We start from the raw sequence: 26,129 nt of genomic DNA on the forward strand, positions 1-26,129 counted from the left end.
GAGCTCCCATGGAGGCCAGTGTGCTGAAGCCAACAGGCAACCACAGTTTCAGGATGCACAAGACTTAATATACAAGTCTGTCTAGACACACAAGTCACTGGTGACTCACAGCTCCTGCCGGATCCTTCTCAATTTAGCCTTCGTGTCTGCCAGCTCCACAGCAAGGTGCTGCTTGTCTTCATTAGAAAGTGGGTTGGTTGGGTTTGGTGAAGAATCTGGACTTGGAGCTTTCAGAGGACTTGGTGGTTGCTGAGACTGGAGATAATCTCTCTCTTGAGTGAGATCTACAATGACCTGGAAATACAAAGAAGTACAGAGTGTCAAGAATAAATAGTATAATTATATGTTGGTTTTTGAGTATCTAAAAATTATTTAGAAATGTAGAAAGTTGCTAGCCTGGCATTATATAGAATTCAAATGATAGCCAGGAGGGAGGGTTACACAGAGGAGGAAAGGAATTTCCACTATGCTCAGACTACTAAAATATTCCCCTTTCAATGCCCAAAATAAGTAGTCTGTTTTGCTTGGAGAATTCATAAAACCTGTAATAACAAACAGTCTTAACTAACACAATCATGGTCAAAAGCATTACAAAAAATTAACAGGTTAAAGAAGGGGAGAAGACTCCTCCAGATATCTGAAGGGAAAGGAATTACTGAGTTAGCAACAGACAGGTGAAAAATATAGAGAAGACACTGGAACCCATTATGGTAGATACCAGTGGAGAGACAGGCAAGCAATCACTCAGATGAATGACTGAGCAAACACACAGAGACAAAAATCTCAAGACAAAGTCACAATATCAAATATTTTGGTCTCTCCACTTCATGGAGATACCACTCCACTCCGCTTTACCAATAATTTCATCAAACCTCAGTGGTTACATGAGAATCAATGGAATAGTCAAAATCTCTCTAGAAATTTTCAGAGGTACAGCAGAAAAGGCACGGAAGAAACAGAAACCCAGTGCGCAAACAAGACACGAGAGAAGGAATGGAGCCTGCGTCTGCTGCTTCACATGAGCTCTATATGGCAGAGATAAGTCATCATACTTCTGTGCATTCATCTCTCTCATCAATGAGCCTCTTGAGGTGGAAAACCATATTCCTGGAAAGAGATTCTAGTTCTTCTGGGGCCATATCTGGGAGCTCCAGCCACTGCAAGTCAAAGACATTCTCCTGGTTGTGAGTCACCTAGGAACAGCAACAACAACAAAAACAATAAATTCTTTCCACTGGTTGATTTGTGAATTTGTTTGCTCCATCCCTCACGATGTTCTACTGATGAGCTAAAAAACTATCACATCTCGCCAAAAACAGGTTGTAAATAACAAACACGACTATCTCTAACTTTAATGTTACCCGACAACTTCTGGCATTTATATTTTTTTATAATTATTAAGGCTGATTTTAAAAAAATTATTAGATACGTACTATGATCCATAGCACTTGTGCTTGCCTATTAGAAGTATGCAACTATCTTACTGCAAGCACTGAGGTCACCCCAGGGATTTGAAGAGACTGACTCCACACTGAGCAGTTAGGTTGGTGTCTCACTGAGAGGAAGTCCTGCTTCCAATGAACTTGCAATTTGCAGCTGACACAGCTGGGAAGAGCTGCCTTTAGCAGAAGGGTCTCTGGTCACTGCTTGCAGTGTGCCTTTCAACTCCTACCTTACCCAAACTGAACTCCTCTGAATCATTTAACAGAAATGTCAGGCAAGTCTCTCAAGCTCAGTTACTGTTCCTGCCTTTCTCAAAACCATATGCTTAGTTAATCACAATTTTTTTTTTAAGCAGAACTTTTTTTTTTAATGTTAAGGAAAAAAGTTCCTGTCTTAGACTTCCATTATTTGTTCCTGAAATCTGAGTGTCCCAGTCTTGCTGCACCTGTACCCACCAACACCCAGTCAAAGCCAGTGCCTGTTGCTGGTGAGGGTCACCCAGCAGTGGCCGTTTCCACGTGGCTCTCCTTTGGGTCCCCAAAACAATCTGGCTCCTAACACCTATTACACGTACTTCTTCCTTTTACAGAAATCTTACAAGTCCAAGATTTCTCGTCTTTGGGTCAAACTCATCTTTAAAAATGTTGTATGTCCCATTTCATCTGCAGAGTACACTTTTCAAGATTGTCTGAGCTCAAAGGCCACTGTCCAAGCAAGCCTGTGGGGACCTTGTGCCTCACCTATGGCAGGACCCCAGGACTAAGTGCCTACAGCACTGCTGCAAGGGCACTGCAGCTCCTAAGCCATATACACTTTCTGGAAACATTACACATGTATCCTTACTACAATTCCTTCTACATAGCCTGTAACTGGCAAGCAAGGCATTCACTACTGCATCTCTTCAAACCATCACCAAGCCAAGTAATGTTCCAAGTACTGACCTTTTTCATGTCATAATGTCACTGCAATAATATATTCGAGCTTTTTTTTGTGGTTTATTAGGAAATTTCAAGCATAAACATTTTATAGCAAAAAAAATGCTGTCAATTCAAGGAAGGAAGAGATAAGAAGTAAAAACAGACAATACTGAGAGTCCCACCTCCTGAATGTGTGACACAATGGCAGCCTGGGTTTCAATATCCAGTTGTTTTATTCTTTCAATAAACTCTTCTTTTCTTTCACACTGTTAAAAGAAAACACACCCTGAAACAGGGCTACATATCCTAAAACCTACTGCACCATTTTTTATTTAAATAATGAAAAAACCCCACATTGCTAATGACAAAATGTTCAAGATCTACACTTTGTCACACTAGAAGGTATAACACTTCATTGCTCCATAGAGAACATGAATTAAATTATGCATTAAATTAAATTATTTAAACTTTTTACAGTCAGGAGAATTAAGGCTAAGCTAAATGGCTGGTTTTGCTCTTTAAAAACAACTCCAACACACAGTGAGATCAAGAGGTAGAGCAACAGCCAGAGGAAATCATCACAGCTTCATTAATGGAGCTGCACAGATGTAAACATATATTTAGATTGCATCATTTAACCTGTCTGTTTTGCTGTTTGCATTTTGCTTGGCTTTGGCAATGAAGAGAAATACATCGCTTTAGTTGTTATTCACACCACTGCATAATGTTGCTTGTTGGACTAAATCAACATGTGCTTTAGATAAAAAATGGGGTTATAAAACATTCTAGATAAAAATGAGTGACACTTCAGGCAAACTAATTTTAGTAAATCTTTTACTTAAGGCTTTAAAAGAGGCAGACATCTGCTATCTGTATACCCGTGTTTGTACACTAACTTTATTGCCTTCTTGTAACAACTGTGCCTTGTAGAGAAGTTAAGCATTACTTAAAAGCTTTTTAAAAACTCATTTACAGTGTTCTTTTGGGGCCTGGTTCCAAATCTCAACTATTTATTTCACTGGGAAGAACCTCAAACCCATAAATGGGGACCGAGGATGAAGAGCAGCTTGCCAAGTCAGACCCTTATTCTTTGTGCTGCAATGCAACGCTGAGACAGTTCAGAGCAGCCATATGAAGACAGCTTTACCCTGACATAATCGACTTGACATAGCTGAGCAGGGTAAGTGTCCTAAGGCATGACAAAAACACCAGCCAGACCTACAAACAAGGTCAATTATAAGCAAAGGCTGGCCTGCAACCCGCCTATTGTTTACCACCACAGAGGGCTGGTGGGCAGAACACTGATTTCTTTATCCAGTAACTGTTGTGCATTTCTGGGGAGTTTATCATATATGTTGCCTGTCTATTTATTTTAACAAGTGCCACATAAAAATCCGCACATGAATATACAAATTATCTGTTCATTTTGGATTTTCTACACATAATATTCAACCAAATGAATATGCAAATAAAATCAGGATTCATCAAATGATGTTTAGCCTGTTAGCTTATCTATTTGTTGGGCATTAATATTTACTGTTAAAACTCTTGTGTATTTTAAAACAGTAAGAAAATAAACCAACTTAATCTTGATATCAAGAACAATGTCCAAAGCCTCTCTCTTCCCACTTTGTTATCAAAGTGGACTACTTCTTTGTTAGAGTACATATCCTATGGCTCATTAAGCGTTGGCAACAAATTGAGGCTACTGCTACCACAAAGTGTGCTTCCTTTCCTTGAGCTGCTTTTCCCTCTGCATTTCTTTAATTCACCTATTGCCTCTCTTCTCACAATTTTAACTCACAAGCTGTCTTGAGCCGGAAATTTGTTCCTTTAGCACTGATCTTTGGGTGGATTTTCTCAGTCCAGAAAAACCAAACAACTAACAACTGAAACACCCCAAAAAAACCCCACAACACAGATTAAAACATATTATTTTTCAAGCTTTTAAAGAATGTTCACCTGCACAGCACATCCCAGAACCAACAACAGCAGCTTCTTAATTTCATCCATACTTTTACCTAGAGAGGAAAGAAGGGAATCAGTACATATGTACAACATAAATTAAGTACTTGCAAGTCATCCTCTCCAAAATATTCTCCTGAAAAGATAAATAAGACCATTGAACAAATGCCTAGAAAATATATATGCACCCATTACTATGTTACCATACTTTCCACATAATAATACAGCTCTTATGGATTAAACACCCAAATCCATCAAGACTAACTCGATGTGCTATCCTCACTGATATTTTCTGAGGCTTTTCTGGTCAATGCAGAAGAACAACAAAACCCTGTAAATGGTGCAGCACATATGCCCAATGCTTGTCGCTTGTGTTGTGATTAACGAAGGTGGGAAAGACACATGAAACCACCACCCAAGCCAACAACAAAAAAACAAATCAAACCAAGCCAAAAACCAGCAACCAAAACCAGACAAACAGAAACCAAAGCAAAGGAAGGTTACTCTCAAAGAGAGAACTTGTCCTAAATTCTCTGTCTGTAAAATAGTTGCCACTCAGACTTCCCAAAGCTGAATGTCATTCTGCACAGGTAAATTCTCTCCAAGAGATGTTTCAGCAACTAAGTTGTGCCCCTGTTCTGCATCAAAGCCTGTTCACACTTTGAAGTGCAAACCCCATGTGCTAAGAGTGGCATAAAACAAAGATGCAGGCAACCATATGCTCGGGGAGGAGGCACAGGCAGGTTGTTACTACAGGGGATCCTGCTGCGACCAACAGCCCTGCCCACCACCTCCCAAGGTCAGGAGAGAGAAATATGCAGGGGGGAACTGGTGTGGCCTTCAGCCAACTCCACATCTTGTTCCAACAAAATTAATGTGGGTATTGCTGGGTGGTAAAGACAATTACATCTATCAAAGACAGACAAAGGGGGATGGAAGGCAAGGAGCTTCAAAGAGGAAATGAAAAGTCACTATGGAGTTAGGTTCAGGAAAAGCTTCCCCACGCTGGGGAAAGAGAAGGAGAGACAGGCCACGTATAGTTTTCTCTCACCCCTATACACCTGCATGCTTCCCAACACAGCGTGTAACTGTGGGATAAACGCTTTAATTCCCTACCCTGCCTTACTCAGGTGTTCAATTGCTCCTATCACTAACTAGACAGATAATTTCTGAGTGCAACTGTGTTCCTCCACCAACACCATGCCCTCGTGAGGCGGTGCTGGCAGAAAGCGAGACGCACGTGCAGGACCCGAGGCCGGGAATCCGGAGTTAAACTGACTCATCGGTTCAGCCGCTGCAGCCCCGCAGATGCACGAAGACACACCGGCCTAAATTACCACGAGGTCACCTCCACCCTGAGAACCCTGCAAGTCAGTGCGGTCACATGCAGGCTGCTTAGGAAAGAATTTGTTTTCTGATCTCCTGATTTTAGGGCACACAAATTCTGTAAACTGGTTTTTAAATGTATCTTTCTTGTTAAACAACTTTTCAACAACTTTTAAGAACGTTGATCTTTGAAGTGTTTCAAGAATGCCCTACAGAAATTACCAGTCTACTGTACTAGAATTCTCAATATTCAAGTCTCACATTATTAATCAAGACATATCTAAAACATGCTAGTTCACACTTCACCCTGTAAATACAATATTGATCTTTTCCCTGCAGAATATGAAAAACTGTTTTTGAACGACTTATAATCTATCTTACTCTTCTTCCCCATCCAGGAGTACACATGGCTTGCCCTTTTCTGGAAACTTACTATTTAATATACAAACCGCATTCAAGTCTGTGAAAGTCTGATTGTTCTGTATGATTCTGAACAACACAACGCTAAATGTAGACAGTGTCTCAAAAAAACCACAAGCAACCCTGAGCAACAACAAGAAGAAAAGATCTAGTACTTCATGAACCGTTCCTTTGAAGGTACTATTTATACTAGCCTAAGGAGATACATGGTTTAGCCAGAAGACATTTTTTCATGAAACTTGAGTTCTCATTAGAATTGCAGCATTGTGTTTCATTTTGCATCAGCTTCAGAGAAGATATAGGTCAGACATTAAATGCAGAGCATGTCTGTGGGACATGAGGACAAGTTGCTAAGTTCTGGGAAGCAAGTGACTCGAGTGTATGTCACTCATTCTCCCAGAATTAGTCAGGGCAGAACATCATCTCCATGGGAGGCTGAAGGTGTAGCCACCAGGCTACTTGCTCCAATCACACCAGCCAAGTGCTCTAACTCTTGTATGCTCCGGACATCTGCATCTGTTGATCATAAATTCCAATCTGTGCACTATGGCATCACAGCTGATGGTGAACCTAGTGGCTTGAGATCACTAAAATTAGAAAACTTCATGGCTACTTTCCAACAGAGAGAGCACCTATGCCATTCTAAACACAGGAGAGCTACTTAACCCACTCAAACCACACTCGACCTCCCTGCACCAAAGGCAGAATGCTTTGCTGTTCTCTCCAATAGATAGCAGATGGGCATCAGTGATGCTGCATGAACTTGTGAGGTGAAACACCTTCAGCTATTACTGCAGAGTAACTTCGCAAGGTCAACCCTGTTCTCCCACAAAGGGCTGATCTTGTCTGGAATTACTAGTGCGAGACCTTACCCTCACTTAGGAAGACAAGCTGAGAAAGACACAGCAATCCCCTTCCACAGGGAAGGCCAGTTCATAGAATAGAGTGCAAAATTAAAATACTTGAGGTAATGATGAGATTATAAGTTTGCTACTGTTTTAAAGATAACATTTGGCAGCCCATTCTTCCCACTGGCAACTTTCACAGAAAACTCAGCCGTCAGGATTTTTCCAAGATTTCCTTTTTAATAAATTATGTTACACTTGCAGACATGCTATGCACATGTCATGAAAATAAGACTGTACCACCCACCAGAAGCACTTTTAAGGTTGAAAGGTCTACTTAGCAGATCTACCAGCTACACAAGTGTTTCAGAAAACCATGAGTGCCCGTTTCGGAGAGTTAACACTTCTCTCAATTCCTTGGGCTTTCATTTGGAAGTTGTCTCCTGTGGGCTGGAGACAGTTTGTTGGCATTAAAGCACTCCAAGGTCACTCAAGCAGCATTTTAAAGCCTCATAGAATAACATTATTCACACAAGATACTTAGATGAAATAGGGTATGAGTATGTAAAAACCTCTCTGCCAATCTAAAGTGCTTTAGAGACAGTTTTCAGTTAAACCTCGGAATGAGCCAGGAAGAGATTTAATTACCCCTCTCCCCTTTCATCTCACCCACAGAAGAGCTGAGATAGCACACACTTAAGTGGAGTGCCCAAGGTTACTACGTGAATCAGAAGCACATCTAAGATTATTACACAGCACAGCAGCCAAGTTCTATGCCCAGGACAGTTCCTTTATTCTGTAATGCATGTTTAACAAAAGCAAGTGATATTTATCCCCAATTCAATCACGCCTCCTGAACAGTGAATGACTCTGCGATGTTTTTCAAAAGGTTTGATTTGTGCTAATTTAATAAGGTGGTAAAGTTCCTTCTGCACTGCATAAGCAGGAATGTGCAGGCTTCCCTTGCTGGCTCATTGGAATGCAAGAGTCCTTCCTAGACAGCCAGGAAGAAACTCTGCTGGGTCCACTCAGGCTTATTAGCTGACCTCACTAAGACAGTGTCCTCCTACGACTAGGGTGCCAATTCTTAGGTCTGGGGCATCTCCTGGCAGACAGGTCCCCACAAGCTGAAATGAAGGGACACGATTCAAACTAGCACTTAACCGGAAAGGTGACAATTAAGAAAAATCACCCCTCTTTTCTTTTACATCTTTTTGAAAATTCCAGGGCAGCTGCTCTCAGGCCACATGTTTGTGCTTGCAAGGGAAGCAGCCACCTGGGGGGTTTGCAGAAAGACCATCTGCTCCCAACCATGGGAGAAGGCCAGCGGCTTTTCTGGAAAATAAAGGGAGGGAAAGCCCGAACACCACCTGTGCATTCTGGGAGCCTCCCTATACCAGAGCCCAGAGACCCCTCTGTGCTCCCAGGGGATGGAGGGTGGGAAACAGATGGCAGGACTCGGGGAGAAGGCGGGCAGAGGGATTAGGCGACATAACAACAACAACAAAAAGGGAGGATCAGAGTACAGAGAGAATACAGACAATGAAAAAAAATGAGAGGGAGTAGGAAAGATGTAGAAAACAGAAACGAGGTATGCTAAGCACATGAACTCTTGTACTTGCACTGCTTCTTTCTGCACATTTTTACCTCGACGCTCCTCCAGCATAGGGGAAGGAGCACTTGGAGTGCTACACGCGGCAGCCGGTGGATGTGCCAAGAAGGTGGAAAGGGTGAAACACGAAGTGCCATTTTCCCCAACTGTAGCAACATCCTGAGTGAGAAAAGCTTCAATACTAAATTTACAGTTCTGAGGCAGTGCTTTGTTATTAACTTTATGTTTTATGAAGCTTTGTTTATCTGGAGGATCGTGAAACAAAATGAGGAAGGAAACAAGACATGAAAAACTACCCCAGTGAGAGTAGACATCTTCTATGATTTTAATGAAAAACATTTTCTACAGACACTTATTAGCAGGGACTTTGGGCTCTCATTCACAAACTGAACATGTAATTTCAAAAGGGGATCTAAATAGTAAAGTGTTTTTTTTAAGAGATCTTAATAAGCCTACATCAGGCAAATAAATTCTCATTTCCATTCTTGGTCTGAATAAAGTTAAAATCTCACCTCCCCAAATTAGCTACGATTATTTTAAAGGATTAATTGCTGTCAGTTCCCAAGTACACTCACCAGCTGTGTTAAATTAAGTATGTAGAGAAACTAAGAAACTAAACTTCTCTAAATAGAGATTCAGGACTAGTACTGTATACTGACATTCTCTGTGTGGGCACTTGAGTGAGTGGTCATTTATAAGGCAAGCTAAAACCAGAGGTAATTATAAAAGGTGATTACAGGGATGTGTATAGATGATAAATATGCTGGTGATTCTCATATTGAGCACAGGGGGATTTGTGGTGCAGTAATGAATTTAAAAAGCTGTTCTGCAAGAATAAAAATGAAGGAAGACAAAAACAGACTGGAAAATGAATGGTAGTAGATGTCTACTGTACAGCGCAGTCAAGAGAACAAATCCTGTAATGTCAGCTGCATCTTTCTGCAAGTAGGACTCCTGAGAAAACTTTTAAATCCTTTAAACTTTCAAGTTTTGGCTCCCTACATTCTAGAAAACAGTCAAAGCCTTCGTCTTCCTACAAATATTTTTGCAACTTTTATGCCCGTGGCCAAATGAACTGAAGTAGGTGAAACTGTCATGGTCTGGAACAAAAAAATTTAGAAGACATGAAAGCAAGGAAAGCCCCTAAACCCAGCAGACGTGCCATCTCCTATGCAAAAGCCCAAGAGCTACACGTTTTTAGTAGTGGCAGCTCTGTTTTTCCAATTGTCTCACGTTCAAAGCAGAGCTGCAGAAGCCCTCAATAGTCCCTGATACTGAGTGCTAAATGTTCTTGTTATATATCAAGAACTGCATTTTTAGCTTCAGAGCTGTTCAGTTTATGATTTAATACATGTAACACCACTTTTGGCTAAGCGTTAGAGAAGAAAGTAAAATTTGTAGATATCACTGGAGGACAGACAGCTCTAAAAACATGCATAGGAAAACATCATATGGGCTTGTTACAAGAAATAAATCAATAAAATTGTTACACGGTGAATCATTTTGGCTGATCTAACAGCTCTCTGGTCTTGGACATGTAGAGTCAATACAATCACCAGGAGGTTTCCCAGCTCAAACACTGCATGTGTTCCAGGAATGTGACTGGGGGATCAATTTTTCTTCCTCATTCACATGACTTATCTACAGGACAGGGAAGGCAAAACTGGGATTTTATCACTGCCTCTTAGATCCAGCCCAGCCCTGCAGACTGGTCTCCGGCTCCTGCTGCTCCCCACATTGCCCAGCACCGTCTCTGCAGATGTCCTCTCCAGGACTCTCCTCCTTCCCTTTCAGTATCTGTCCTGGATCACTGACACAGAGAAAGTGGTTTCTCCTCTACCATTTCTGTCACTTTTAAACGAATAACCATCTCCAGTAACTCTGTTCCCCATACTGCTGTCGCTCCCAGCCTCCTCGCTTCTCTGTCAGCTTTCCCTGAGGTTCTCTGTACTCATGCCAGAAGCTCATCTTCCCATGCTGATGACCACTCTGTCCTCACATCTCTATTCAATCTGCAGCCTTCCTTTAGCTCTCTCACTGGCAGAGAGAATCTCTCATTTCACTTGGTTTTCCCCTCCCATGTACCCCTGTCTTCCTCTCGCTCGTCTCTGCAAGACATGCAGTAACAGAGACATCCACCTGACAGTCACCTGGTCATCATTCACCCATGTTGCTCACCGCAGCCTAGTCCTTCATCCAGCTTTTTGTACTGGTTTTAGTAACTTCTCAGCCTTCTCCTTCCTGTTCCTTCACAGAATCTCAGAATGTTACAGATTGGAAGGGACCTCAAAAGATCATCCAGTCCAATCCCCGGGCCAGAGCAAGAACACCCAGATGAGGCTATACAGGAATGTGTCCAGGCGGGTTTTGAATGTCTCCAGAGCAGGAGACTCCACAACCTCCCTGGGCAGCCTGTTCCAGTGCTCTGTCACCCTCACTGAGAAGTTTCTTCTCAAATTTAAATGGAACCTCCTGTGTCCCAGTTTATACCCATTGCCCCTTGTCCTATCACTGGCTGTCATCAAGAAGAGCCTGGCTCCATCCTCCTGACACTCACCCTTTATATATTTGTAAACATTAATGAGGTCACCCCTCAGTCTCCTCTTCTCCAAGCTGAAGAGCCCCAGCTCCCTCAGCCTTTCCTCACACGTGAGATGCTCCACTCTCTTCATCATCTTTGTTGCCCTGCACTGGACTCTCTCCAGCAGTTCCCTGTCCTTCTTGAACTGAGGGGCCCAGAACTGGACACAATATTCCAGATGCGGTCTCACCCAGCCCTCAGCCAGGTTCCTCTTCCTGAAGGAAGTTCTAGTTCGCCACTTCTCTAACCATTTCTTCAGCACATCTTACCAGTGGCTGTCTACCTAAGGATAAGATTAAGATGAGTTTCTCTTTAAATCCTGTCCCTCAGACACTCTCTTCCTTGAATACATTCTTTGGAGCAAGTACACCTCAAGTCTGTCTTTGTTCACCACCTTCCTCTGTAGTGTCTGGGCTGGGACTGATTCTCAAAACCATTACACAACATGGCTAAGCAAGAATGTCATTTTTATACACACATACCCCACAAATTTTAGACATCCAGAAGCTACATTTTTGCATTCTTCATTCTTTCTTTCCATGTTCTGAACAATGCTGATGACGAGTCAGCAATAGATACATTTTAAAACATCACATCAAAAAAAAAAAAACAAACAAAACCAAAGCACCCCATTTTAAAAGATGTCAGAAAGTGAAGCAAAATTTCTGATTGCAATTAAAGGAGCTGGAACACAGGAAACACATGGTTGACCAGTACCTTTCCTACAAGAGACACAACAGGTACTTTCTTCAAAGAAAGAAAGATCTAAGGTGCTGACAAAAAAAACAGGTCAGTGATGGGAAATTATAGCTAAATACACAACAGCTTTCAAGTGTGCAGCTTCCCCAGGAACCAGCTCTATGGTTACTGCATTATGAGCCTCCTGCCAGCTGTCGCTCAGAAACGGCCACGACAAGAAGCCAGCCAGCCTTTTCCACTGACACCTAGCCAGCAGAGACACTTGTCTGGGCCAACCAGGCATCTCTATTCACTTACTAGCATTCTCAACACCAGCAGCTCAGGCTCTGCCCACTGCCCCATGACTGAGAAAGGCAACAGCTCCTGTATTTCTATTTTCTCCTCTACCCCCAACAATAGCCTGTACAGGAGAATTAGGACAGGCACTGCAGACTTTAATCTGTTTGCTGAAGAAGTAGATGGCATACCCTCAGTTTGATTCTAATGCAAAAGTGCCAAGACTATGAGTTTCAGTGATCCAACATCTGTAAGTTAATATTCTTTTCTGGTATAAGCCCTTTCTCGTACATACACACACTACTGCTACTAAGAGCAGCAAAATAAAAGCTTCTACCAAGTTTTCTGCCATTTGTTCTGGAGATGCGCATTACCATGTCGTTCCCCATCACTGCTGAAAGGATTCATCTACTTTACCTTCTTTAATAAAAATAAATATATTGTCCTTGGCACTGACATGGGACTAAGGCAGAGATAGTATGGCCTTAAAAAAAAAGAAAACCACAGGAACAAAACTTCTCATTTCAGAAATGTTGTTAGAAGAAGTCAACTTTGGTTTTATGCTGAACAGCTTCATTTTGTCTCAAAGACACTGGACTCTGGACAGAAGCTCATTGGCTTCTAGGTCACTTTTGATGTAATACCTCATGTGACAGGTGTCCTTGCTTAGACAACATGGCCAGACAGATGTTTTTTCTCCTTGTCCATTCTCTTTCTCACTTCTTCCAACTTGTCATATATGTATTTTTCTCTCCATCCTCACATTTTTTTTTCGCCCAACTTCATTTGCAACAGTTCCTTCACACTTTTGGGCAACTCTGAAAGACTTTTCTGGCGTGTATATATTGCCACAAATGAACTGAATATTGTACAGGCACACAGGACAGAAAATGGGGAGGAGAAACAATTCTCCTATGGCAGAGTGTTTCCTGAGTCACTTGCATCAAGGAGTGAAGAGACATGACTTTCAAGCAAACAGTTGCTGCTCTGGCTTTGGCAAGAATTTACTATCACACATGTATGTGTATGATGTGCAAACACGCATATCAGATATTATATTTGTATGTAATGGTATGCAAATATAAGTATTACAAACTAGATACATTAAGCTGTGAGACTCAGAGGTACTCAAATATTTGTAGTTTGGCTACAAGTATGAATAGTTTGTTTAAAAGCGTGTTTGTTATTTAAGAAAATTTTTAAAATTATAAATTTTATTTTGCATTTCAGAGGGGTGGGGGTGGAGGGGAAGAACCCAACGAACTACTCACCAGAAAGAGGATCTTTGCCGATCATCAAAACATTTGGTAAATTCATTACAATCAGCTGCTGGAGGACCTCCTAAACAAAAGAGAACAACAGGCAAAGTTCAGTGTGAAGGAATTCCAATCAATCACAACACAAAGAATACAGAGGTCCATTGATTACAAAGCTTTTAAGGTACTGGTAGGTCAGAGGTCACAAAAGGAAGCCCCATTTGAGAGAGAAATCACTATTTGAAGATGGCATCAGGTTGCACAGCTAACATACACTAATTGCCTCTTTTAACAACGGCTAATATAGAACTTAAAGGGTCCCATGGCACTAATCGGGATAAATGCGTGGCCATGCCAGGCACACCCATCAGTCATGCCTTTACCCCAGGCATGACCTGTATTCATTTGATGTTCAAACAGCTGCTGTCATGTTCCAGGGCGTACAAATGCAGTGGGTTCATCAAAGGTACCTCAGCCATTCTCTGAAGTTTGAGTAATTCAAATAATTGGTCAAATTGTTTTGTGGGTCTGAGATTTTAATGATGGGCTGAGAAAGTGGCTGTGGGGGGAAAGCTACTGAACAGACATTTTGCACTGTTCAGAGAAAGAGGAGTTAAAGTTCTGGATTTGTTTGCATTGTTTTTAATGGGGAGCAAAACAGATTTAAGTATATCATGAACCTCATTTAAAGGTCATTTTATTTTGGGGGACATAAGGGAAAGGAGGTTGCTTGACCATTGCCTGGTCAGCTTCAGTATTTAAATGTCAGCTGCCTGAAGCTACACTGAAACGACAACATGGGCTTAAGGGACAGGAAAGGCTACAAGCCCTGGGGCAGGCAAAACACTCAAAGGTGGACAAATAAATACACTGGAAAGGGGACTCTGAATGGTAATATGTTCAGCCATGCACGCCAGTAACACACAGAGCACAGGAGTACAGTCGTTAGCTTCAACCTGCAGTTACCAGCACTCGATTTTGATGATCCGAGAAAAAGAAACATTTTGCAGGCATGTATTTAGTTCACATAAAAAGCCTAGGTAAAAAATGGTCGTGTGATTAAAGCACTGTGCTGGTATTCAGGAAACAAAGGTTCACGCATACAACCCCACCAAATGTTTGGCAGGTGCCTTTTCCCCCCACCCGGCTTGTCTCCATTTCCCAGCCTACCTCTAGGCCACTGGCATTGATACCCACAGAGCATTCCAAGCCAGGGGAAAAAGTCCTGTCCCAGCACAGAAACATTTCCTGAAACAATCACCCATTCACCCAAACACTTCCCCTCCAAGCTACCCCATTGTTATTTCTCTGCTTTCAAAGTCACCATAGGAGAAAAAATAAGCCTGATCAAAAGCGGAAATATTTCAGTGAGCCTGCAGCGTTTGATAAGTAATTAGAGTGGATATTTAAAAAATATTTTCGGCATAACACATTTCACTTCTTTCTCTCATCCATACCCAAAACATACTCCTCAGCAGTCTCTCTTTTGAATAAAGTAGAAATCTCTCAGTGTCACAGTTTTTAGGGTTTTTTATATTGTTAAGGCAGCTCTACAGGCCTTTATGCAACGTGAAGTCTGGCTAATGTGAACCAAGCATTCACTGAGTCATTAGCCAAATGAGTTTTATAGTTTGTGCATTTAAGACATTTTTTAAAAAGTTTGTTTGCACCTGTTACCAAAACAGGTGTAAACTCTATTGGCCTTAACAGCAAGTGTTTGGACTACAATATCTGCTATGACAACACAGAGTGGCACTGAGGCTTTAAACAAAAAAATCAGAATTTGCATATGCCAAAGTATTGAGCTTTAACCAGCAATTTCCATGGCAAAAAAGACAAAGAATTTTGTTTTCAATCATCCAGCATGTGGAGCGCCACTGAGGCAGGAATGCATAAGGAATTTGCGTTGTCTTTGTGTAATCATCAGATTGCTAGCTATTTAACTGGCAGACACAAAAGACATTACAGCTAAACTTATGCTGTTAACATTCCCATGACCTCCTTCTGAAAAATTATTCGAGTACACCATCCAACATAACCACCACTGAACACCCTCGCAGCTGTTTGAACTTAGTATTTTCTGGCAAGAACCTAACAGTCACTGAATACAAGTAGAGACAGTGCTGAGTCTGTGAAGAGTGATTTCTTAATTCAGAGTGAAAGATTCAAATTGTTGCAGGAGGTGATACTCTGACCTGTTTATTTTTAAAATAAATTATTTAAACAGATAGCTATTGTTCTAAATGCCTTCACCTTCAGATTAGTGCTGATGATAATACCTAGCCCTCACACACTGTAGCTTGCCAGCAGATCTCAACACTTTATAAAGGAAGGTCAATGTCATTGCCCTCCTCTTTTAAGATAAGGAAAGTGAGTCACAGAAACAAAGTTACTTCAGTTTAACAAACTACCCTCTGTTAACAGCTGTACCAATGAACCATCCATTTGCACAGCTACAAGTGTGAGATAAAATGTGTTAACTGAAAGCTCTTACACTGACACTGATGAATTTAGCTCAGATTTTGTCTGGGCTAAAACCACAGAAAGTTAGTAAGACTCAGCTGACACCCAGTGCCTGACTGGGATAATGTGACTCTGGCTCAGATTCATTGCTTAAAATTCCACATCTGGAAATACAACCCAAGTCCTCTCCCCTAACAGCAAACCAGGAATTCCTCCATTTCTATTCATTTATCAATATTTTCTTGTTTTCCTTATCTGAAGTAGCAATAGCACAGGTTGCCAAGCAAAATCATAGAATCACTGTTGGAAGAGACCCTCAGGATCATCGAGTCCAATCATAACTTAACCTCATCTAACTCTAGCACTAAACCATGTCCCTAAGAATCTCATCTGAACACCTTTTAAACACCTCCAGGGATGGTGACTCCACCACTTCCCTGAGCAGCCTGTTCCAATGCCTGACAACCCTTTCTGTGAAGAATTTTTTCCTAATATCAAATCTAAACCTCCCCTGGCACAACGTGAGGCCATTTCCTCTTGTCCTATCACTTGCTACTCCCTCCATGCTACAAACCTCCTTTCAGGTGGTTGTAGACAGCAATGTCTGTCCTCAGACTCCTTTTCTCCAGGCTAAACAGCCCCAGTTCCCTCAGCCACTTCTCAAGAGACTTGTGTTACAGATCCTTCACCAGCTTCGTCACCCTCCTCTGCACTCCCTCTAGTATTTCAATGTCCTTCTTATGATGAGCGGCCCAAAATTGAACACAGCATTCAAGGTGGGGCCTCACCAGTGCTGAGTACTGTCTGGTCTCTCTGCTCCCCTCACCATCCCACCCCAAAGACCCCAGGCAGTCCAACGTGGGCTTCAGGCAGGGAGCTGTGCTGTCAGAACCTGGGAACCAGCACTTAGGGCCCAAAGGGCTCCACAGACCCAACCATCTCCCAGGGCACAGCTACATGGGACACTGGGTTCACATGGACACACTATCGAAGCCCAGCCAACAAAACAATCAGTAGACAAAATGCAACATGTCTCCAGAAGGGCAGCAAGTTATTGCATTGTAATATATAAAAGGATGTCTGAAATCAAACACAGCTGAAGGACAGTGCAGCGAAGGCTGAGATGGCCTCTATATGTCCTCCTGCCTCAGGGGACTGGTGTGGCCAGGGCAGCACGCCAGGCAGGAGCAGCTGGATAGCAGAGCAGGGTTGCCAACACTTTAAATAACCTGCAAAAACCCACAGTACTCTGGAGAGCACCTGTACAAGCAAAAAAATCTAATTTTTCCTGTGAGAAACCTTTTAATCATTTTTACAGCACAACTAAAACTTGGTTAAAATAGTAAAGGTTACAGCAACAACAGATGGTAACAATTTCCTTGATTATTACAACAATTGGGGTTTGAGCTGCCAGCTTTACACCTAGACCATTAACTAATTTGGAGGCCAACCACTGTAAGTCAAGAATCGCCTCCCTTTAGACTATTGTTGGCACATTTTTGTTTTAAATGTTGCTAATGAATTCTCCTTAAAAATAAAATAATGATGGTATCGGAAGTGTTATTTAAAAAATCCAGTTCAAAACAAATCCCTATCAGGCCAGAGTGCAGCATATGCAGGTGCCCGAAATTCTCCTCTGCCAAAAATGAGGATATTTTAAGCTTGCAGAGATCTATCTAACAGCAATGCTTGCAAGAATGGATGTTTTTAGTTAGCAGGTCAACACTACTATCTCAAAAAATAAACATCAACAGCCAAGTCTTACTGCAAGTAAGATTACTTGGTCAGTGCTGCAAACTCAGTGGATAAAGCTCACAAAGTTTTCTGTGTGCAGAGTTCTGTGACCCTGTACTGAGGAAGGGTTTTCTAAGCGAAGGTCAAACCAGGTGTTCAGTCCTTGATCTCACTCCCCCTGCTGTGCTTGCCCACAGAGGTGCAGGGCATGAAGAGGCTGAGACAACCAGCAGATCAGAGCAACAAGAACGATATTGCCTAAGCCAGAGGTAAGTTTTGCTGAAAGCAGCTAGGCACTCCAGGACTAGTCCCTGGGGATTCAAAACCATTATTAAGTTACCTAGAAATCATGAGGTTAAACATAAATAAATAAATACTGTGTTCTCACCAGCAGCCTTTGTTGCACACTTGCTTCACATTTGCAAGCTCTTGGCAATCACTCTGCTAAGAAAGCAACTTTAAAAAAAAAATATCTCCCCACATCAATTCTAGCAGTCAAGGGCGTTAGGAAAAAAAATCAAGATGTATGAGATCCAGGATAAAATTCTGAGCACCAAGTTAAGCACTTAGGCTTATTAAAAGCATGACAAACATATTCATTCCTACCACCTAAAAGTTCCTAATTCAGTTCTGGAGTGCTGAGGCACATTTTACCTACTCTTCTTCTCCTTTCAACATGAAACACACCGGATGTTTGTTCTCTGCCTCGGATCATCACAAAAGATGCAGTGGCAGCTCACACTCTCAAGTCAACATGGTCACATATTAACGTTTTATTTACTTGTAACAGGGTAAGTGGGCCCCTTCTAATTTTGTAGGAACAAAGTCTCCTTGGCCCATACTACACTTCAATATGTATTTTCTTCTTAAAAATACATGTGCAACAGCACGGAATAAAATGGTCTTAAAGTATTATTCTCAGCTGCATTTTTAAGTACCAATGTAAGAGTGCCTACAGCTCTTGCAAAGAATGCATTGCTAGGAAAGGAGTAGGTAACATTGTCTCCTTTCCATGGCTGAGAGACCAGAAAAACACAAGCTTTACACAAAAAAACTTTCCCCTGCACTGCAGTACAGCACAGCATTAAGGTAGAGTAACAACTAACTTCTCATGCAGAATTAAATTAACCTCTGCCTGAGTCCTAAACAAGAAGTGAGTACTAAATTAATTACGTAAGAAGAGCGGCAGTCTACTGGCCATTGTAATTCAATGCTCAAGCTAAGCAATTCCATTTAAGTATATTGCTTGGCTATAATATGCTAATTGTCCAGCTGACTGGAAGCCAAATGGTGCTCTCCTACTTATAATGCCCACGAGGAAAAACCATCACCAGCTTTATTTATACCAGCAAGAGCCAACACTGCCTAGCCAGGGAATCTGGCTTACATTTCAGCTGCAATCCAGGTCAATGCAGCAGGAAAGTTCAGCAGAGTCCTCTCTGTGCAGCACGGCCAACGTCTTTCTCCAGTAACCTCAGTATGGATCTGATCTCACAAACATCCCTGGAGCAGGAAACACTCCATGCTCAGATAAGGTCTCAGCAGGGGCCATCTGCATCAGCCCAGAGCCTCCAGCAGCAGAATGGGGTGGAAGCTTTGACCCTACGTGTCTTAAGGTCCCTTTGGATGCCACCACAAAAACCAGGCTGGGGGCTGCGTTTCCCAGGCAAGGAGCACTGTAAGTCAAAGGGACAACCGAACTGAAGCTTTTCTAGAATCAGAACTATAAGGAAGAGTGAACACTCAGGCTAATGAACAAGTTTTAACATGAAAACACTTTAAACAGCAAATTGAGACAGAAGGGTTGATTTTAAATATGATTTTTCTAGGTTTCCAGTTTTGTTTTAGTATAATAATGAAAACAAGTTATTCTGCAGCCTACAACAAGGAGGTTATGTTTTAAAAGAAAAACATCCTCCTATGTATACATAAAGTATTTTTAAGATTGCTTTTTATTTCGCTATAATTATCTGAGGAGTTAATGGTGTCAGAGAAATAATTTATAGCAAGATTCTGTAAACCGTGTAACAGGGTCCCACAAAAGATTAGACAAGATGAAACAAGTTGTTGCAAGGGAATGTCAAGGAAGTGAAACGCAAACACATCTTTTGAGATGTTTTCCACGTTCATCTCACCATGCGAGCACACCTGATGACACTATGCATGTGACTCAGTACTCACTGTTTCTCTGTCAACACATTATATATATGACAAAATATGATTAAGAACTTTGCTCATCTCTGCAACGATTGTATTTGTTATGTGACGGACTAGAGGACTAGTTGTCTTTAAAGGGATTTTTTCTTTCTGAAAACCAGCACATTACAAAGCATGCTTTTAAAGACCCTTCAAGTGGAAACCCAAAAGTCACTAAAATAACTGTTGCCTCATCTGCTGAAAATAATCAGTTCTGACAATCATAGACTGGAATCTCAGTGGGATGGCATGTGAAGGAATCATACCCAGTCTTAGCCGTGCTCAGCCTCTGTGGGGTACAGATAACCAACCAAATGACAGAAATACACTCAGTGTAGCAGTGTATCATATAAGATCAGGTTAAAAAAGCCCCAAGCCATACATATGCAATTTGGATGTCATATAACAGAGTATCATATAAAAAACCCTAGAAAGGACTCAGACACAGTCATCCACCCAATTCATTGTTATGGGTCAGGTTTTGTTATTTGTATTACAACAGTGCAGAGGTCCCAGCCAGAAGCAAAACCTCATCCGCTGCAAGTTGTACAAATCTCTAGTGAGACATCCCTGGCACAAAGAGCTTGTCGTATACATGGTGAAGCATCAGTAGGCTGATGGAAAAAAAATAGTAGCAGGCAATGGAGGAAGGAAATGAAAATAAGATTCTGTGGTTATAATGTGATCCATTGTGTCCACTCTCACTGCTTTACGAACTGGTTAAATCAACTGCTCCAGGCTGGTACAGAACTAAATCACTCTGGACATCAGAGAGCAAGATGAGTGAGGCATGTCCTGATAAGAACATTTGCTTTAAGATCAATTCCAATTGTCTACAGCGCACATTGTTTACATCACATAACAAAAAGTCTATGTATATTTAAATAAGGGTACTTTTTAAGTATGTAAAAAGTATTTCAAGACACAATCAGTTTTACTTCTAGCTCAGTGGAGCAAGTAATGGAAAAGCTGCCACCCTCACACACATCAGTTGCAGAGGAACTAATTTTTTAAACCAAACTAAATACAAAACTGTGTATTTGCTTCTAAAACATGAAATGCTCAATGGCTATGTAGCAGCAGATTTCCTACCCTAGTTTCACTGCAAGATGAATAACATATGTTAATACAACATACGGCACTGTGGTTGTGCCTGGTGACAATATTGATTTGACCCAAAGAGGAGAAAATCCAATTGCGGAGCACTGTGTTCTCCTGCTTTTATTGCCAGCAGCACCATTGACTAATTTACCTACTTCACTGAAAAGAAAAAGCCTATTGATTTATCCTCAACTTCTCTCTTCAAATCTCATGCAAGTACTTCACATGTTTATAACAGTATCCAGACAAATTACTCTTGACTTCTATTTTATTTCACCTTAGACTTGTCCTGGGGTGGTTCATGCAGTAACAGGGAATAAATAGTGTGCTGTGCTAAAGGCCTGTCACTTGACATTACAAATATAACCAGCTAAAATGCAATCCATCTGTTCAACACACTTCCAGCTAATCTGTGGTGGTCTCTAAGGTCTGTAACATTTTAGCCTAACACACAGTAAAAAGAACACCACAGGTCATCAGAACAGACTCGAAGCACTTTTGAATTCTCCGAAACTCAGCACCAAGCACACTCATTTTAAGAGTCAGTTTTCCCATATACAGTTCAGGCATATTTTGCTGGGATAATAAAGCCAAAATTTTTCACGGCAAACTCTAAAACTGAGCAAGTATATTTCAGCTTTTAACATCAAAGCCTATACCAAAGTACATCAGCTATGCAGGGCTCCTAGGTACAAACTCTGCTCTGCTGCCCCTGTTCACTGGAGTGAAAAAATTTACAATATTAAAATACAGCTTGGCATCAAGAAATGAACACCAACCCAATAAAAGCATTCCTAGGACCTTTATGTATAAAATGTCTTTTCTAACATTTCTAGTAATATATTTCTAAAAGTTGGTTTTCATATGTTTATATAGAACAGACGCAGTAAACACCTAACTGGGTACATACTATTTCACATAAAACACACTGAATTTGTTAATACAATTTATATGCAGACATGAAGTGCAAAAATAATTAACCCAAGGCAATCACATGGTGAGTTGTGGGGTTTATTTTGGGGTCCAGAGCTAGAGATCCACACTGCAGCTTTAACAGTGCAATATGAGTCCCAGGCTCTGAAAAAGCTTCAAGAAACCCAAAGAAACAGCCGACTGCTGGAGTGACAGTCATAATGCAATGCCTCAAAAGGCAGCAGCCAAAAGTACAGGAATATGAAGGAGTTAGAGACAGGACAATGTAGTAATAACAACTACACATCGTAGCAATATTGCTTTCCTAAAGATGAATAATGAGCAGAAGCCAGATAGTATAAATGTACACACATTTGGCACTTTCACCAATACCATCAAGTAATTTATTACTATAAATGTTGCTTGAAAGAGAATGATGCATCTTGGGGAAAACTCTGTAAAACAAACTGTTAATGACAGAAGGGCACAGAGGCATGTGTGACGAACCACTCTGAGGTTCAAATAGTGAAAAGGCAAAGACATCAAGGTTTAAATAAGAAAATCTGTGAAACTAGAAAAAGAATTAATAAAGGAAGGAGGTGACACAAAATAATGGGATACTTTCAGGATTTCTAATGGATTTCTTGTTTCAAACAATAATTTAGTAGAAAACAAGAGGCCTAGCAGATGCGATCGAGATTAACATGAATGTATGACCGAATTTTCAGTGACTAAAGGTAACAGAAAGAAAGCAAACACCCAGGTTGGCTGTTACTAATCCGATACTCTTGCGTCCTGTTCAAAGCAGGAGCTCTCAAGTAATTTAAATCTACCTCTCAGTCCCTAAAAGAAAGTAGGTGTTTTACCCTGCCACTCTTGTTAATACTGAGACATAATCCTACTTCTCAATAGCCCTTTTGATTGTATGGGGTCAACTCACAGAGAAAAGTATTTCTCCTTGTTAGCAGAAGGTGCCATGCCTCACCTTCACTACATCCAAACACCCTCACTGTTGCTCAAATATAAGGTAGTTAAATGCTTAGAAACAAGCATAGACGTGCTCAGTCTTTTCAGGATAACACCCCCTGAATAAACAAGATTTAATTCACGTTACACTGGCAAACCATTTTGAGAAACTTGAATAGATAGTACTGGAGAAAGAAACCACCTAGAAACTGAGGAAGAGTAAATACACAGACAACATTCAGGCAGTCATGACCAACAGGTTTTTTACGGGATAAAACACAGAATCATAGAATAGTTTGGGTTGGAAGGGACCCTCAAAGATTATCTAGTCCAAGCCCCTGCCATGAGCAGAGACATCTTCAACTACAGCAGGTTGCTCAGAGCCTCATCCCACCTCGCCTTGAACATTTCCAGGGACGGGGCATCTACCACCTCTCTGGACAACCAGTTCCAGTGTTTCACCATCATCATCTTAACATGTAGGTTATTGGTTAACATTGCTCACTTTGAAATGCATGAAAATCTTTCAGTCTGTAACTTCGGAAAAACAGTGATCTCAAAACAACTTTTCCTCCCGGTGAAGAAAAGGGCTGCAACAGGGCTTGAGGAACACCAGACAGAGAACTGAGCAACTGGTGCGTTAGCACTCATCCCACTGTCCATCTGTCCCCCTGCCCTCCTAACAGGTATATAAACATGAAGGGAAAAAAAAAATCCATTAAGCTTAAATTAGAATAAATTGATTCCTTTCCAAAAGCTTGTTTAAAGATTTTTTGATCATGAGTTTCCAACAAACTTAAACCTTCCCGTGCTTAGAAAGCTTATAGCATTTTGAACAAAAAAATAATGTTTCAAAAAGTATGCAAATAGTCACTATGCCATCAGTTTATTATCTAACTCCAACAGAGGACAGCAACACCAGCAAGAGAGAGGTTCTTGTTGCATTTGTAGACAACCACACAAAAATCCACGTTGGATTCAGAGAAGAGGGAAGCTTTCAGCTGGTCTGAACGGAAGACCACAGGGACAAGCTATCCCACCCTGCATGACAGTAAGATACTATGGGACAAATGAGGTGCTTGGGAAGTACAGGGAAGGAAAGTATTTACTGATAATGTTTGTAGGTTAAAACAAAAGAGCTCATACATGCATCTCATCTATCTTCTCCTTCACCTCCTGCAACAACCTGACCTTCTCATCATTGCGAGCTCCCTCTTGCAGGCAAATGCCTGTTACCAACCAGTTGCCAGGGGCGCTAAAATCTCAAATACCAGTAATGCAGAGAGTCCTCACAGTTCACCCTGTCAAATACTCCAAGAAAACTTTAAGGGCTATTCTTGCAGGTTAATGTTATGAGCTTTCCAGCTATTCTGAAGCAGAATTTATATACAACATCATTACCTCAATGTATCGCTGCATTATCAGTATCAACTAATTTACCCAGTATCAGCAAGTTCAACAGATGGTCTCTAGACAGATTTCCCAACATAGCAAGTCTGTGATATTTTTTCTTAAGGTGGGCAAAAGGAGAAGCTTCAAGTCAGATCAGATGCTTTTTCCACACGTAAATGTACAATGCTGTTTCTCTCTATAGCCAGCAGATTGCTCTATGCAGGTAACACACAAGGGATTTCAAAGGCTGTCAATGCTGCTTGCACTGTACAGGTGGAGAATCACAGAATGTTAGGGATTGGAAGAGACCTCAAAAGATCATCTAGTCCAATCCCCCTGCAGTAAATTTCATGTGGCTTTCCCAAAGTAACACAAGCACTCTTGTGAAAGAAAGCATTCCCAGCATTTACTGTGTCAGTCACCAGTTTTACCATGAGCACTGTGCTGCAGCTAAAATACGAGGAAAAAAAAAAAAATGAAAAAAAAAAAAGAGACTACAGAAACTAGTAGCAGTAAAAACTAATACTGAACAAAATGGGAGAGGGCAAGAAGAGGAAATGGGGGCCATGTCCTCAAAACAGCCTCTGGGTCTCCCATCATTCCCTTTCTGGATTTTCTATGCTAATTTGTTTTCAATAGCAAACAACCTTTCTATCTGCAGAGTTACTGTGTCCCTCTTGGAGGAGGGAACAGTTACCTACAGGGAGGAGACACAGTCCTTTGCAGTCACACTTGGCTATTCACAGTGTTTACTGCTAACAATTTGCACCTCAGCAGAGCACACAGGCAACTGCCAGGTCAGGCTGCCAGGAGCAGCCTCTCCGGTTTTCCCAACTTGTTGCCACCGAGGAGTGTAAACCTGAGACAAGCAAAATTCTTCTGGAAACACCATTAGATGTCTACACATAACACTGTCCCATGTTCATAGTCCCAAGGCTCAGCAGTGAGAGCATTAGGAGTTTTAACCCACACCACATAGCAATAAGCTCTTAAACGCAACCACTGAAAAGTCTGCAAAAGTGATAAAGTGCAATGACTTGATAAACTTTAAAGTTAGTCCTTTAGGGTCAGGAAAATTCAGTTATTCAAACTGAGTCTGAGAAATTACGCAAAAAATCAGTTGCTCCAATACTTCCTCTAAAAAAAAAAAAAAAAAAAAAGAGAAAGCGAGGACTCAAACATTTTGAACAAGTGTGAAAACCACAATACAAGGTTCTGTGGTACATTAAGACTTTAAACCTGCAATCATTAAATCCTGCCTTATGACAGATTCATCCTCTACACACTTACAAAACCCAGTCACCTTCCACATTCTATTTCACACATGTGCAAGAGAGAAAACCATTAAAAATTAACAGTGAAAACCCACCAAGCCGCAATGAGTCCCAATTCCAAGGAGCAGTTAATATTACAGGATAGCAAAGATCTCCTTACCGTTGCAACTGCACAGCAGGGGAAATATTTCACATTCAAGAAAAAAGCTACAGTGGAAAAATAAAATAGAATACAGTAAAATAAAATAGTCACTTCTGACAACTGCTACAATTTCACCAATACACACAACAGGAAATAGCCCATGTGGCAGCTGTCATACAAAATTTACTTATCAATGGTAATCCAGGCTATGCATTCACACACATGTGCATACTTGCACATGCAAACACTCTCTTCAGAAGAATTTTCAGTCTTGCCAGTCCTTAACAGTGCTCCTTTAAGTATCTGAAATGACTGATTAACCCTGCTTAATACAATCTGTGTAATCTACTGTAAATCTTGCAGATAACTCATAACTGTTAACAGTAATTAACTCGGCAGAGCTTTACCCTTCTTGCTCCCCCACCAGCCTCATACCACAGACCTCAATTTAGGAGTTCTCTTCCATGACAGCCCCAGCAGACAGCTTAGGCAGGGTTAAGCAGCACTGGCAAGCTTCTGTTGTAGAAAACCTGGTTAAACAATTGATGTGCATTTTCAAAGACTACTTTCTCTCCCCATTTTATACTTTTCTTCATCAGTACTTGTTGG

At 41.2% G+C, this 26,129-nt stretch overlaps 1 protein-coding gene across 2 annotated transcripts in view; it reads right to left on the reverse strand.

Moving 5' to 3' along the window:
- The window catches only part of CCDC88C (coiled-coil domain containing 88C), a 99,676-nt gene that overhangs the window by 45,303 nt on the left and 28,244 nt on the right, over window positions 1-26,129 (reverse strand). For both annotated transcript variants that reach the window (XM_065838178.2, XM_065838177.2), the window contains exons 4-8: window positions 13,356-13,425; window positions 4,323-4,381; window positions 2,543-2,626; window positions 1,053-1,193; window positions 110-294 (exon numbers count right to left, since the gene is read on the reverse strand). In XM_065838178.2, coding sequence (XP_065694250.1) covers window positions 110-294; window positions 1,053-1,193; window positions 2,543-2,626; window positions 4,323-4,381; window positions 13,356-13,425 — 539 coding nt within the window. The remainder of the gene's footprint in view (window positions 1-109; window positions 295-1,052; window positions 1,194-2,542; window positions 2,627-4,322; window positions 4,382-13,355; window positions 13,426-26,129) is intronic.

Source organism: Patagioenas fasciata, chromosome 5, assembly GCF_037038585.1.
Source record: "Patagioenas fasciata isolate bPatFas1 chromosome 5, bPatFas1.hap1, whole genome shotgun sequence".
Classification (NCBI taxonomy): Eukaryota; Metazoa; Chordata; class Aves; order Columbiformes; family Columbidae; genus Patagioenas; species Patagioenas fasciata.